This window comes from Sus scrofa, chromosome 7 (assembly GCF_000003025.6).
Source record: "Sus scrofa isolate TJ Tabasco breed Duroc chromosome 7, Sscrofa11.1, whole genome shotgun sequence".
NCBI classification, from domain to species: Eukaryota; Metazoa; Chordata; class Mammalia; order Artiodactyla; family Suidae; genus Sus; species Sus scrofa.
In genome coordinates this window covers 112,627,002-112,643,136 of record NC_010449.5, presented here as the reverse complement: position 1 = coordinate 112,643,136, position 16,135 = coordinate 112,627,002, and the positions used below count along the sequence as shown (strand labels likewise).

Below are 16,135 nucleotides of genomic sequence, written 5' to 3'. Positions count from 1 at the left end.
AAAAAAAAAAGTCATTCTGGTTGGTAGGTGCTCGTAAGGCTTCAAGTGTCTGTTCAACAGACTGTAAACATTATCCTTCCTGGTAGGACATTGAAGTTCTTGGAGGAAGACTGCCTAGTGTTTTTTCTTGTGTAATTTTATATTTCAATGTTAAGAACATATCAAGAATCCTATTTTTCATATACTTAGTGTCGAGGAAGTTTAAAAACATTTAGTTCAGGCTGATATAGCATGAAATGTGGAATTCACATATGTCAAGCACTTCTTATGTCACTTGGGTAGATTTATTTATGTTACATAGCTGACATGTTTCACCACAAAACTTATATGCAAAACAAAATGGAAGGATATTTAAATATCTAATTGATCTGCTTTGCTTATTTAGAACTAAAGAGCAATTAAAATTAACCTGTGACCTTCAACCTTCATGTTAAGGAGCATACAATCCGATATGTCCTTATTAATGACTTCTTTGACACACGACACTGCACTAAATACTAGGGGAAAAGGATAAAAAGTGAAAAAAAACCAGCGTTAGGATATGGTTCTATCAAGACAAACAGGAAATACTTACGAAATATCAGTATTTTTTAGGTAAGCACAACCTAAATTTAGGTGTTGTAGGAAGAAAAAACGAAAAGATGACCAGTGTGGGAATTGATGAGTCAGGAAAGCTTCTGACACCGTGAAGAAGTGATGGACATGAGTTGGCTAAGAAGGCCCCAGCAGAGCAGCTGGAGTGAGAATAAAGCCCATCAAGGAGAACCCAGGAAGAAGCAGCAGTCCGCAGGGAGACCTACGGACGCTGGTCCAGCAGGGATGGACCCTCATCATATGGAGTTTGAAGGCGTGGGTGGAGAGGCCCAGGGAACCTAGCTAGTAAGCCCGGAGGCGAAGGAATTTGGATGCGCCCTGGCCTGTGACTCAGAGCCATCATGACAGCATGAGTGAGAGAATGCCTTTTTTTGGTTTGTTTTTAAGGTAGATAAGAAAGACTTGCCTAATTTGCTTTTTGGAAATTATTTTAAAAATGTGTGTTTGTTTGTTTTTACAGTTGGGGATTATATACCGTGACATTAAGCTTGAGAATATTCTCCTTGATTCTAATGGCCATGTGGTGCTGACTGATTTTGGTCTGAGTAAGGAGTTTGTGGCTGATGAAGTGAGTATTATATTTTAACTTGAAGTTAGTAAAATAGAAACGATGAAAAATTCGCTGTGGAATGAGCATTTAACAGGACGGTAACAAACAGATTATGGATTTTTGTACATTTGCCAGAGAAACATTTTGGCATGAATGATTGTAAAGATTTTTAGTTTAAAATTACTGTGGAGCCATCCCGTTAGAATTACAGTAAACTTTTCATGGATATATCAGAATCCCCAGTTTAAAACAAAACAAAATTATACATATAAGTTTCTCCCTAAAATATAACTGAAATTTCTAACTAATCCTTTAGGCTTTTTAGGAAAATCATAGCTTAGATAACAGCCAATAAAGAATTACAAAGCATATGTGGTTTATATTATAATCACAATGTAGGGCATGTTGTGATGATCCTTTCAGCTCATCTGACAAGAATAACAAGGATCTACTAGACCTAATTCTTCAATAATCTTGCTTGTTTTTTGCTCATACAAACTACAGTGTAATAGATAATATAGATTTTAAATATTGAGGACTCTGCATTTTCAATATGGATTGAAACTTGTTTATTATGACATTTATTTCATGACGATAAGAATTATACATCCATTAGTTGTAATTAAATACTTTTTATGTAGCAGTTGTAATAAAAAGTATATTGTCACACTACTAGTTTCTTAAGTAAGTTTGAATGCCAGTTCCTTTCTGTCCAAGAAATTACTGTTATAGCATATAGAATCCTAGTCGAATTTTTGTGGTAAAGAACTTTGTTGTTATAAAACACATTCTGGGGTTCCTAATGAGGTGTCTCTGTTTCTGATTTTTGCTTTTTGGAACCTTGCCAAACCGGTCCTAAGTGAGTTAGAGAAGTACTGAATTACGAAAATGAAGGCTCCTGATTCTGTTGTATCATATCTATGTTCATTCAATCACTTATTAGTGTGTACCTGCTGACCACCTCTCCTGTGCTGGGTAGTGGATAGGACAGTGACAGATAAAACAGCAATGGTCTCTGCCTTCATGAACCTGTGGCTGTAACAATATATTGATTATCTTTGATAGAAATAGCAGATTTACAAAACAGACGAGATGAATTTTTGAGGAACTGACTTCAAGGTTTGATTTTGCAAACCTTTCTCCTTTGTAAAAATTTTAATGGCAGCTTGAATAAAATATGACAGGTGAAGTAACGACCATGGCTGTTTCCTCACTAAACCCCACTGTACACGTGAAGGTGTGGGAGTGAAATAGGCGGGCACTCAGAAGGGAGAGCGGAAAACAGCAGCCGGCTTCTGGAAAGGGGACAGCAGAAACACCAGTTGTAACCAGTTTAGCATCCCTGAAACAGCTGAATCCTAAGCCACTAACATGAGAAACCCCGAAGGAGACTAATCTGCACCTCTGACCTCCAGCAAGGCTCAAGAATTGGGGCATCCCGTCTCCCTCAAAGTAGGCGTGCGGGACAGAAGAGGATTGTTGGGGAGTCCATGCAAGAAACAGGTCCCCCAGACCCCAGGGCTAGACTGTTCCCATAGGAAGCCCTGCCTTCCTGAGCATCGCGGAAGACTAACCAGGTTAAGCAGACAGACTGTGGATTCAGGGACAAGGAGTATGACTGAGGGTGAGGACACTGTCAAAGCTGGGGGTGGCATGCCGATTGACACACTGTGCTGCGGAACCGCCATGGCCTCTTGCTGCCGCTTCACTCGGAGAATGGTGGCTTCCTGGACACGAGCTGGAAGGATTCCTTTCTGAGAACTGAGGGTAAGACTCTCAGTTGGGGGTTTTGCCAATAAACTGGCCCAGTTGGGTGCCCCTGCCAGTCACAGACAGATGCCTGTGACTGGCAAGCCCAGCCTATGCCACAAAAGCACATTTGGGGAGTTCCCGTCGTGGCTCAGTGGTTAACAATCCGACTAGGAACCATGAGGTTGCGGGTTCGGTCCCTGCCCTTGCTCAGTGGGTTAAGGATCTGGCATTGCCATGAGCTGTGGTGTAGGTTGCAGATGCAGCTCGGATCCCACGTTGCTGTGGCTCTGGTGTAGGCTGGTGGCTACAGCTCCGATTAGACCCCTAGCCTGGGAACCTCCATATGCCGCAGGAGCGGCCCAAGAAAATGGCAAAAAGACAATAAATAAATAAATAAATAAAATCTTTTAAAAAAAAAGCACATTTGTCATGATGTCACAATTTCTTTTTAGGTTTTGATTTCAGTATATTTCATTATAATTAGTTTGCTCTGTCATACTATGTATTAAAAAAATTCTGGAGTTCCTGTCATGACTCAGCAGTAATGAACCCGACTAGTATCCATGAGGACGTGGGTTTGATCCCTGCCCTCTGTCAGTGGGTTAAGGATCTGGCGTTGCTGTGAGCTGTGGTGTAGGTTGCAGACTCGTTTCAGATCCTGCGTTGCTGTGGCTGTGGCGCAGGCCGGCAGCTGTAGCTCCGATTCAACCCTTAGCCTGGGACCTTCCATATGCTGTGGGTGCGGCCCTAAAAAGACAAAAAATAAATAATAAATGAGTTCCCGTCATGGCGCAGTGTTTAATGAATCTGACTAGGAACCAGGAGGTTGCAGGTTCGATCCCTAGCCTTGCTCAGTGGGTTAAGGACCCAGCGTTGCCGTGAGCTGTGGTGTAGGTCGCAGATGTGGCTCGGATCCCGCTTTGCTGTGGCTGTGGCGTAGGCCGGCAGTTACAGCTCCAATTTGACCCCTAGCCTGGGAACCTCTCTATGCCACAGGAAGCGGCCGTAGAAAAGGCAAAAAGACAAAAAAAAAAAAAAAAAAAAAAAAAAAGTAAATAAAATAAATAATAAAAATTTCTGGGAAGGGCTGTGTCAGCTCCGGTGGACTGTCAAGCGGTCCTTGGCATGTACATGTGGGGGTGCCCTGCAGAGAGAGATGTGGTGCTCACCTTTTCCCTCTCCATGGATCCATTCAGACATTTGCTCATTCACTCTGTCTGTGTTTGTCGAGAGCCTTCTGTCTGTGGGATATTAGGCTGGGTTCTGGTCAGACAACAATGAAGGAATCACTAAGTGCCTCCTGTGTTTCTAGGCACGTGTGGCTGAGCATTGGCCGGTAGCCCACACACACTTGGCCCTGAGGAATAGCAAAATGTTAGAAACCAAAGCAAAAGTGAACAAAAATCAAACATGGGTAAGAATTGTTGGGTTTTAATACAGCAATGCAGATTAGTCAGAGCTCTGGGTAACTCAGTCGGCCAGGTCACTTCTCACAGGAGAGGCTTGTGTTTTCTGCTAGTCATGTCAGCAGCAGCTCCTCAAGTGAATGAAGGCAGTCCTTGTTGGGGGCCAGTTTTTGAGCATTTTGTTGTTTCGGTGCAAAAATGAAATAGTGAAATTCAATCTGAAGTGCAGAAGTAATTATAGTTTCCCCTAATTATTCATCAATGCAACCTCGCCGCACTTAATGTAGTTGTGTATGACTGTCATAGGTTCCTAAGCCTTACAGTTTTCTCTCTCTTTTCCCCTCAGACAGCCAGCTCATACTGTCCTGCTAGGCTTCAGGTTTACCTCTCTGGGCTCAAGTAGGAGCCCTCCTTTTCTGAGTCCCCCAGAACTTGATGTAATGGCCCTTTGCTCCCCTGATTACACCTGGCATCTGCTTGGCAAGTTTCCCTGCCTAGACCTTTGGCACTTCAAAAATAAAGAATGAAATAATGCCATTTGCAGCCACATAGATGGACCTAGAGATTATTGCATTGAGTGAAGTCAGTTAGACAGAGAAAGGAAAATATCATATGATATCACTTATGTGTAGAATCTAGTAAAATTGACACAAAAGGACTTATTTTAAAAATAGAAAAAGGAGTTCCCATTGTGGCTGAGTGGGTTACGAACCCAACTAGTATCCATGAAGACTCAGGTTCGATCCCTGGCCTCGCTCAGTGGGTTAAGGATCCACTGTTACCATGAGCTATCTGTAGCTTGCCCACGCGGCTTGGATCCCACGTGGCTTTGGCTTGGCTGTGGCTGCAACTCCACTTCCACCCCTAGCCTGGGAACTTCCATATACTGCAGATGCAGCCCTGGGGGGAAAAAAAAAGCAAAAGTAAAAACAAAATAAACTCACAGATTTCCAAACCAATCTTATGGTCACCATAGGTGAAACCGTTGCAGGCAGGGAAGAATTGAGAGGGTGAAAAAAACAAATACGTCACTGTATGAAATAGATGATTAATGAGAACCTGCTGGATAGCACAGGAAAATCTACTCAATAGTTTGTAATAACCTATATGGGAAGAAAGAATGGTTATATGTATGACTGATTCACTTTGCTGTACACCCAAAATGAATACAACATTATGAATCAACTATACTCCAATAAAATTACATTTAAAAAATAAAAATAAAATATTCCCATCAATGATTTCTGTTTTGGTTAGCTAGCATGGTTTGGTTTCTTATGTTAGCCTGACTTACTTGTATAAACGTATCATCTTTCTTGGAATGAGGTGTTTTGTTTTGTCTATTCCTGTTCTCCCTCTTCAGCTTTCAATGTAAACTTCAATTTGAGGAGTTTCCTCCCTGGTTTCCAGTTTACAGAGAGAGATTATACATCTCTAACTGAGCTCCCTCCTCCTCTACCTCTTCTTCCCCTTGAACCCTTTCTGTCATCATTTAAGCATACCTGGTGTCTCGCTGTCGTAAATTTTAAAAATGGAGAACGAGTGGATAGATGGACTGAGCGATGGACAGAAAGCAATCTCAGAAGCCCACATTCCCTTCCAGCTCCTGTCCTGTGTTCTCCTTTGTCAGTATTTGTCCTACACTCTACTGCCCACATGCCACTCGCTCCTTAATCTACTCCACGTTGGCTTGCACCTCCTACCAGTCGACTAGGCTGCTCTTGCCAAGGCCACTGTTTGTTGGTGTTTGGGTCCTCATCATCCTTGGCTGCCTAGTAGTGTTGAACTGAAAGTCGCCCCCTGCCCTGGCTTCTGCGACACGGCCTTTCCTCCTTTCTCTCACCATCTTTCTTTCGCAGGATCTCTCTCTCCTGCCTGGGGGCTCCTCCCAGTTGGGTGCTAGGTACACCTCTCACACTCTGTGCTGCCCTCTCTCTCCCTATGTGCTGGTGATTCCCAGGTTTATGTATATAGACCAACCCTGACCTCGATTCTGGGCTCAGACCCAAACACGCCTCGGGTGTATCTCCGCTTGACTGTCTCGTGGGTCACACAAGCTCAGCATTTCCAAAACGGAATTAATCCTCCCCCACCCAAAGCTGCCTCTCTTTCAGTTTATCACAATTTTGTGTATTATAAATTCAACTCTCAGTTGATCTGGGGAATGCATTTCTATTTTATTTTTAGGAATTTACTTTTTATACATCTTTGAAGTGTCTGCTCGTGGTGTACTACTCACCTCGCTGTATATTTGTTAATTTAATAATTTAGCAAATGTTTATTGAGACCTAGTGTGTGCCAGCTATTGTACTATACTCTAGAAACATAGTGGTAAATGTAACAAGTTCCGTGCCCTCATGAGCCTGTATTTTAGCGGTAGTCATCATCGCCTCATAATTATTTCTAGATCATGGATTCTAAAGTAAAGTAAGTTGTATACTGCATAAAATTGAGTTATTTTAGAAATCCTTACAGTCTTTTATATGATAATGAGCACTTTACGATGTGATTGTTTTGCTCACATGGCCTTTTCTCACCCATGGACTTTGATAAATCCTTTGTGATTCCCAGACTAAAAGAAAACATTTCTAAATATCCATAGGCTAAACTATGTCCATCATAGGGTTTTTTGAAAGTACAGTTCAGCAAACTTTTGTTGAGCTCTTACTGTGAGTCAGACCATCTGCTCAGTGTTGGGTATATGATTCGAACATTGAAGACTTTAAAGGCATTTTTTAAAAGGTATCTGCTCTTACCTATTAATAAGAAAATAATATCAAAACGATCCTTTCATGTGTTATTAATTATCCTATACTTAAGTATGAGATCAGTATTCTTTGTTTTCCAAATTTAACATTGAAGGTTGGAAAAAACTTCACAGCAGATGATTAACGTGAATCCTCAGGTAGATAAATAAAACCAGAAGAAAAATAACATCCCGACATTTAAAACAGAGGTAGCTGAGTTAATTATAACTCACTGCCATGGCAGCTGTACTTACAAGGAAAAGGCCTATGGATTTGTGACGACTCTTTTTTTTCTAGAAAGTAGAGAAATACAATCTTTGTTGAGTTTAGATACTGCTATTCATTCATTAATTCTTTGAACATAGGAGAGGCATATTAGTGGAGTGGAAAGAAGACACACTCAAGTTAGAGGATCTTTTTCGGTTCCCCGCTCCTTGGCTGTGTGACACTGGGCAAGTCCCTTGGTCGGTAATCCTTGTCAGTCTTGATTTCTTCATCTGTGAAATAGTTTTTGTCATATCTAATTTATATGATTTTCATATAGACACAATGAGTTAATGCCCACAAAAGTACTTCTTAAAGTGTAAAACACACTGTATCAGTTTCCACTTGAAGAGAGGCTATTTAGATTTCAGATGACTGTGAGCAAGCCTAAAATATACAATGAGAATCTTAAATTATTCTCCCTTAATTTTCTTATTTGTAAGAAAGTTTTAATTTACATCTTTCTCTAAGAAATGCGTAGTTAATAAGAGAAATACAATCTTTGTTGAGTTTAGATACTGCTAAAAGAGTGCATTTGCAGGATTGCACTCTTACCATGTGTGTATCTCAGGATGCCTGGGCGAGGTTCAGGATCCATAAAGAGTGTGTTTGCAGGAGGAATCTGATCTGGCAGCTCTTTAAGGCAGTTTTTGGTTTCCTGTGTCTCCTTCCTGCTGGATTTATAGTGACATCTATTCATGATTCTTTTTGTTTGCATGTGCTCCTAAACAACCTATTAAGTCTCTGTACGTCAGTCCTGTCAGTCATTTGTCAAAATCAGTGACCCTGGGATATTTTAGTTGTTTGAAGGGAAATACTGAGATAGAAGTGCTGAGAAAGTAGGAGACCTAGAAACCAAAGTGTTTTTCTCGTGCCCCAATTTTTCCTCGACTCAAACAGTATTACACAGTGTTCAGATACTAACACATAAGCTTCAGCCGTTTGTTTGTAAAGGTTTTTCTACCAGGTATCAGAGCAGATCCCCTACCTTGAACACTTAGGGGGAGGGAGGCAGAGATGGCTTTGCCCTCAGGTGTCTGCCTCAGATTCCTTTATAACTTTTCTCATGAAAGAAATTATTGGCTCAAGTAAGACTTATTCATATTACTATTTCTTATTTTAAGGTAGGTATAATACACAAGTTCAATGGGTATTTATGTAAATTACGTCACTAAACTACCGCGGACAACTTTTAGATTGAGATTCTTTGCCCAGAAACTTCTATTATATATCCCATGTGTTCAAATTATGTTAAATATATTTTTATTTACTTGGAAACTATTATTTAGCAGTCACATTATTATTCTATATCAATACAGGCTATTTTAATCTATAAACAGACTATATTAATGTATGAGTAGATTATTTTAATGTATTTTCTAAGAATCATTTTTGATTTAAAACCAAGCTAAATGTCAGGGACTTTCAAACCCATAATCCCCTTGTTTAGCAAACTCTACCCTGGAATACTAACACAGCAGGAATATGATTAATAAATGTTTGTATTTTCCAAATTTCTTTTTAAATTTTTTAATATTTTAAAACCTTTCCAATATAATAGGAGTTCCCATCATGGCTCGGCGGAAACAAATCTGACTAGAACCCTCCTACTTTTAAATCAGGTGATCAGGAGAGGCCTCGCTGAGAAGGTGGCAATTGAGTCAAGACATGAAGGAAGTGAGAACAGCAGCCATATCAGCATCTCAGCATCTCAGGAAAGAGACTTTAGGTAGAGGGATCGGCCAGTGTTAAGGCCCTCGGGTGGGAATACGCCTGGGCTGTTTGTGAGCAAAAAGGAGGTGAGTGTGGGTGTGAGGAGGAGTGAGGGTGGGTTAGTAGGAAGTAAGAATGTGGAGGGGTCATATGGACAAAGGGCGTGAAAGACCCTTATAAGGACTGTGGTTCTCCGAGTGAAATGGGGACCATTGGAGAGTTTTGAGTAGGAGAGTGACATGGTCTGAGTTATCTAAGAAGAGTAACTCGGCTTGCCAAGCATAATAGTCCTGTAGTGGGGCAAGTCTAGAAATGAGACCAGTTTGGAAGCTGTTGCATTAACCCTAGCAAGAGGGGACACTGATTTAGACCACAGAGTAAGCAGAGTAGGTTATAAGACGTAGTCAGATTTTAGATATACTTTTACATTAGACCTAATAAGATTTCTTGATGGCTTGGGTGTGAGGTGTGAAAACAAGAGGAACAAGCTCCTTAGGGTTTCTCCAAGGTTTTTGGCCAGAGCAGCTGGAAGGATGAAGTTGCCATCAGCTAATACGCTGATGAGAAGGTTTGGGTGAGTGGAGGAGTGTGGTTGACCAGGTTGCTTTTGAGATGCCTTTTAGACAGACAGAGACATTTCATATGCAGTAGGATATGCGAATCTGGTACTTGGGAGAGAAGTCTCATCTAGAGATACAAATTTGGAATTTGTCAGTATATAAGCAATATTTAAAGTCACGAAAACACTAGCTGAACAAGTATTGATAGAAAAGAAAAAGAGGAGTTCCATTCATGGCTCAACGGTTAATGAACCCAAGTAGGATCCATGAGGATGCAGGTTCAATCCCTGGCCTCATTCAGTGGGTTAGGGATCCAGTGCTGCTGTGAGCTGTGGGGTAGGTCACAGACACGGCTCAGATTCCGCATCGCTGTGGCTGTGGCGTAGGCCGGCAGCTGTAGCCCTGATTGGACCCCTAGCCTGGGAACCTCCATATGCCGCAGGTGAGCCCCCCACCCCTCTCCCCCAAAAAAGAAAACAGCAAAGGTCTAAACTCTGAACTATTCCAGCATTAAGAGAGTCAAGGGAGGAAGAGGTACCAGCAAAGGAGACTGAGGAAAAGGGACTAGGAGGTTGGGAAGAAAACAGGCAAGTGTGTTGTCTTGGAAACTAAGTGAAGAAATGTCTCAGGGATGAAAATGATCAACTATATCAAATACTGTTGTCAGGTCAAGTAAGACGGGACTGAAGATTGAGCACTGGCTCAATTTCAACCTAAGAGAGAGCCTGGGAATAGACATAGTTGTCAACTACAAATAAAGGGAAAAAAGGGGTTTTTTAAAAAGCCACATTTAGCAGCACAGGTAATGAGTGGATGGTGGATTGAATTTAATCTTGTTTTAGTACCCCTTCGTTTATATAGGTACATCCATAAACAATAGATACTATTAGCTTGTGTTTCTAAAATGTATATGAATGGCATGTCATATTGTGAATTGTTTTTTATTTGACTCATTTTTGAAATCTAAGTTGATAAATAGGAATCTGTTTCATTCATTGTATCTGCTGTATAATATTCTTTCATATGAATTATCCACTCTCCTTTTGAGATACACTTATGTTTTTGTGTTTTCTCCATCAGTTTTATAGCTTTTTTTTTCTGGTATTATTGGTTTGTTGGAGTTCTTTACATATTCTAGGTGCCCATCCTTGATAATTATGTATTTTATAAACTTCTTTTCTGGATCTTTTACATGTCTTTAACTTTGATGAATGGTGTTTTTGCCATTATCAGATTTAACATTTTAAAATAGTGAAATTTGCTAATCTTTTAAGATTTACATTCTTTGAATCTTTAAAAAATTTAAATCGTGGCAAAATACATGACATAAAAATTACCATCTTAACCAATTTTAAGTGTACAGTTGAGTAGTGTTAACTCTATTCACATTTTTATGCAACAGATCTCTAGGACTTTTTCATCTTGCAAAACTAAACTCTGCACATTGAACAGCAGCTCCCTGTTTTCCCCTCCTCCTAGCCCCCAGCAACCACCATTCCTCTTTCTGTTTCTATGAGTTTGGCTACTTTAGATACCTAATATAAATGGAACCATATATTATTTATCTTTTTGTGACCAGCTTACTTCGAATGTGATAATGTCCTCAGGTCTCATCTCTGTTGTATCATGTGATAGGATTTCCTTCTTTAAAACTGAATAATATTTCATTCTATGGAAGTACAACATTTTGTTTATTCATTAATCCATTGATGGACACTTGAGTTGCTTTCACATATTGGCTCCTGTGAATAATCCTGTAATGAACATCAGTGTAGAAATACCTCTTTGAGGTCATGCATTCAGTTTTTTTGCATATATCCCCAGAAGTGGAATTGCTGAATCATGTGACAGTCCTGTTTTTAATTTTTTGAGGAGCCTTCATGCTGTTTTCCACAGCAGCCGCACCATTTTACATTGCCACCAACAGAACACAAAAGTTCCAGTTTCTCCACATCCTCATCTATGCTTGTTATTTCTGCGTTTTTGATAGTGGCCCTCCTAATAAGTGTGAAGTGATATCTTGTTGTAGTTTTAGTTGGCATTTCTGTAATGATTAGGGATATTGAGCATCTCTTCAAATGTTTACTAGCTATTTGTATATCATTTTTGAACTAAGGTCTTTCGAAGGCCTTCCCCTGTTTTAAAAATCAAGTTTATTTGCTTTTTTGTTGTTGGGTTGCAGGAGTTCTTTATATATTCCGGATATTAACCTCCTGTCTTATATATGATTTGCAGGTTTTTTTCTCCCATTCTGTAGGTTGTCTTTTCACTTTGCTTGTTTCCTTTGATACAAGGAAGTTTTAAATTTTGATGTTGACCCATTTGTTTATTTTTGCTTTCATTGCTTGTGCTTTTGGTGCCATATCCAAGAAATCATTGCCAAATCAAGGGTCATGAAGCTTTCCCCATATGTTTTATTCTAGGAGTTTTATAGTTTTAGGGTTTCACATTTAGGTCTTTAGTTCATTTTGAGTTAATCTTTGTATTTGGGGTAAGGTAAGGATCCAGCTTCATTTTTTTGTTTGTTTGTGGATACTCAGTTTTCCCAGCATCATTTGTTGAAGAGATTATCTTTTTCCCATTGGCACCCTTGTCAAAGATCAGTTGATCATGTGCATAAAGATTTATTTCTGGGCTCTCTGTTCTGTTCCTTTGGTCGATATGTTTGTCTTTATTTCAGTAAAAATGTTTTGATTGATGTAGCTTTGTAATATGTTTTGAAATCAGGAAATATAAGACCTCCAACTTTGTTCTTTTTTTATTGTCTTAAGGTCCTTTGACATTCCATATGAATTTTAAGACTTTTTTTCTATTTCTGCAAAAATGTTATTGGGATTTTGGTAGAGATTATGTTGAATCTCTAGATCATTTTGGGCAGTGTCGACATTTTAATAATATTAAGTCTTCCAACCTATGAGCATAAAGTGTCTTTCCATTTATTTGTGTCTTTTTAAGTTTATTTCATAACTTTTTTTTTTCTTTTTATAGCCACATGGAAGTTCCCAGGTTAGAGGTCAAATCCAAGCTACAGCTGCTGGCCTAACCACAGCCACAGCAACGCCAGATCCAAGCTACATCTGCAACCTAGACCACAGCTCATGGCAACACCAGATCCTTAACCCACTGAGCGACACCAGGGATCAAACCCGCATTCTCATGGGTACTAGTCAGATTTCTTACCACTGAGCCACAATGGAAACTCCCAATATTTTGTACTTTCAATTGTCCAAGTCTTTTCACCCCTTGGTCAAGGTAATTTCTAAGTATTTTATTAATTTTTATGCTTGTTTAAATGGGATTTTATTCCCCCTTAATTTCCTTTTGGGATTATTTATTGTTAGTATATGGAAACGTAACTAATTTTGGGGTGTTGATTTTGTATCCTGAAACATTGCTGTGTGGTGTTCACTTATTAGATCTAAGAGGCTTTTTTGGTAAAAATCTTCTGGGTATTTTGCATGTACGATCATATTATCTGCAAGCAGATATAATTTTACTTCTTCCTTTCCAATTTGGAGGCCTTTTATTTCTTTTTCTTGCCTGACTGCTCTGGGTAAGACTTTCAGTGCTGTGTTAAATAGAAATGGTGAGAGGAGGCATCCCTACCTTGTTACTGGTCTGAGAGGAAAGCTTTCAATTTTTTACCATTAAGATGTTTGCTATGGGCTTTTCATACATGGCCTTTGTATGTCGAGGTAGTTTCCTTCTAGTCCTAGCTTGTTGTTAAGCGTTTTATCATGAAAGAGTGTTGAATTTTACCTGATACTTTTTCTACATCAGCTCCAATGATCATGTGGTTTTTGTCCTTCAGTCTGTTAATGTGGTGTATTTTTGAATTGATTTTTGAATCTTGAGCCATTCTTGCATTCCAGGATCTTGTGTGGTCATGATGTATTATCCTTTTTATGTGCTGTTGAAGTCAGTTTGCTAGTATTTTGTTAAGGAATTTTATGTCAGTTTTCATTAGCAATATTGGACTAATTTTCTTTTTTTGTGATATCCTTCCCTGGCTTTGATATCAGTGTAATGCTGGCCTCATAAAATTAGTTTGAAAGTGTTCTCTTCAGTTTTTTTAGGAAAAGTTTGAGGATTAGTGGTCCTACTACTTCTCAATTTTTCTTTTTCTTTTAAGAATTTCCCAGGAAGCCATCTGGTCCTGGGCTTTTCTTTTGGGAAATTTTTGATTACCAGTTCAGTATCCTTAGTGATTATAGGTATGTTCAGATTTTCTCTCTCTTCATGATCCAGTCTTGGTAGATTGTATGTTTCTAGAAACTTATCTATTCTAGATCATTCAGTTTGTTGGTGTATAATTTAGCCTCTGATAAGGTCTTCACTTAATTTTTTTATTTTAGTAGCATCTTTCTTTTTTTCTTAATCTAACTAAGAGTTTGTCAGTTTTGTTGATCTTTTCAAATAACCAACTCTTAGTTTTGCTCATTTTTTTCTGTTTTTCTATTCTCTTTTCCTTTATTTCTACTCCGATCTATATTATTTCTTTCCTTCTGCTAATTTTTGATTTAGTTTGTTCTTTTCCTAGTTCCTTTGGGTGTAAAATTAGGTTGAGATTTCTTTGAATCTTTTAAAATGAAACCCATCCTGTCTCAGTGCACTAAGATATTATGTTCTCTTCTATTTTTCTTTTTAAAATTAGCACATTGAAATATGTAATTTATTAGGAATTCATTTATATGAGTAAATTAATTGCGTGTGTGTGTGTGAAGTGTGGATCTTTTTTATCTCTTTTTATGTGGATAACCCAGTTGACTGAAGTATTCGTTGACTACTTTATCCTCTCCCTAGTGATTTGAAATGCACCTTTGTCATATGCCAAACTCCTATGCATGTTTGAGAGTCTGTTCCTAAGCTCCTCATTCAGTTCCATTTGCCTGCTTGCCTTCCCTGAGTCAAGACCAAAAATCTGAAAGTCCACAGCCTGTGTATCTCACATCTGGAAAGATGAGATCTTTCTCCTCTTCACTCATCCTGTTGTTTTCTACTTTCCCCTGACCTTTCTCCTCCCTCTTCACTATCTTCTCTATCCTTGGTCTTTTGTTCTTTCACATGAATTATGGAATTGAATTTATAAATTAATGTGTAGAAAATGCTTATCTTTGGATATGGACTCTTCCAGTAATGCATTTGCATAAATGAATATTCATATCTTCCCATGTTGTATTTTTATGACTTTCAGTAATATTTTCTAATTTTGTAATGATTTCTATATAGATTTATTACTAATAACATTATAATTGTGTTCCTCTTGACAAAAGTTAGAATATCTATGTTTTTCTTGGCACAGCATAGGAATGTTGTGGATCTTGTATGAATTTATTGGTAAATTCATATTAGTTCCACTAATTTACAGATTCACTTGTATTTTTTGTGTAGATGACTATATTAAAAGAATAATCAGAATTAGTATTTGTAAGTAATGATGGCTTTATATCTTTTCAATTCTGATACTTTTTATTTTGTGTGTATTTGGGCTTGGGTGGTTTGGTTTGGTTTTATTGCTCTATTAAGTTTTATATGTGTATAGTCTTGCTTTTTACTTTAAGGCCATGTGTTTTAGGTTTTAGCCATTTAGTTACAGTATCTGCTCTAGGTTTTTGATAAGTAAGTTACATTGTTAGTATAGATATAAGGAAATTCTTACAGTTTTTCTCTTTAATCACCTAGCAGTGCAAGTTACGTTCATAGGTTTTTCTTTTTCAGTGTTAAACTGTCTTTCAGTTTGGGGAACAAACTTTACTTTCTGTGGCATGTATTTTTAATATATTGTGGATTTTGTTAGCTCATATTTTATTTAGTATTTTATTGTCTAAGTTGATCTATAATTTTCCTTTCTAATATTGCATTTGTCTGATTTTGGCATCAAATTTATACTAACATCATGAAAGGAATTTGGAATAGTTTATATAAGACAGAAATCCAGTTCCTTTGAAGGTTTCCTCTAATGCACTTCTTTAGCTATCAGGATATATTTGTTTCCTTTTTCTTTTTTTCTCTTCTAGGTTAGTGTGAGTGGCTTTTCAAATACTGATTTAATTTTTTTTTAAATATGTATAGTTATATTCAGGTTTCAATTTCTTCTTGAATCAATGTTGGTAAGTTATGTTTTTATAGAAAATGTGTTTTTCTTTTTAAATTCTTTGACATCGTATTCATAGAAGTTCCTTAGTTTTTAATCTGTATTGTGACTTTAGTAATATTTCCTTCTAAATTACTAGTATTGATTTGTAACTTTCCTCTTGATCAATTTGTTAGATATTTATCTACTTTATTAGTCTTTTCCAAGAAACAACTTTTATTAAGCTTCTCATTTTTCCTATTTCTTTGATGGTGTTCCTTTATTACTTTGTTCCTTTTACTTTCTGTGAGTTTATTTTGTATTCTTTTTTTTAAATTTTGAGTTGGGTATCCAGCTCACTAATATTTAATCATTATTTTTTAATGAAACTGAGTTTCTAAGAACAGCTGTAGACATATACCATATTTATTATTATTCATTGTGATTTTTCCCTTGGGCCATAAATTATTTAGAAA

At 38.0% G+C, this 16,135-nt stretch overlaps 1 protein-coding gene across 7 annotated transcripts in view; it reads left to right on the top strand.

Moving 5' to 3' along the window:
* RPS6KA5 (ribosomal protein S6 kinase A5) overlaps nucleotides 1–16,135 on the top strand; it is a 191,682-nt gene that overhangs the window by 110,530 nt on the left and 65,017 nt on the right. For 6 of the 7 annotated variants that reach the window (XM_021099611.1, XM_021099610.1, XM_021099614.1 and 3 more), the window contains one exon: nucleotides 1,055–1,162. In XM_021099611.1, the coding sequence (XP_020955270.1) occupies nucleotides 1,055–1,162 (108 nt within the window). Of the gene's footprint in view, nucleotides 1–1,052; nucleotides 1,163–16,135 lie in introns of those variants that run through there. The other variant, XM_021099616.1, reaches the window with a different exon arrangement.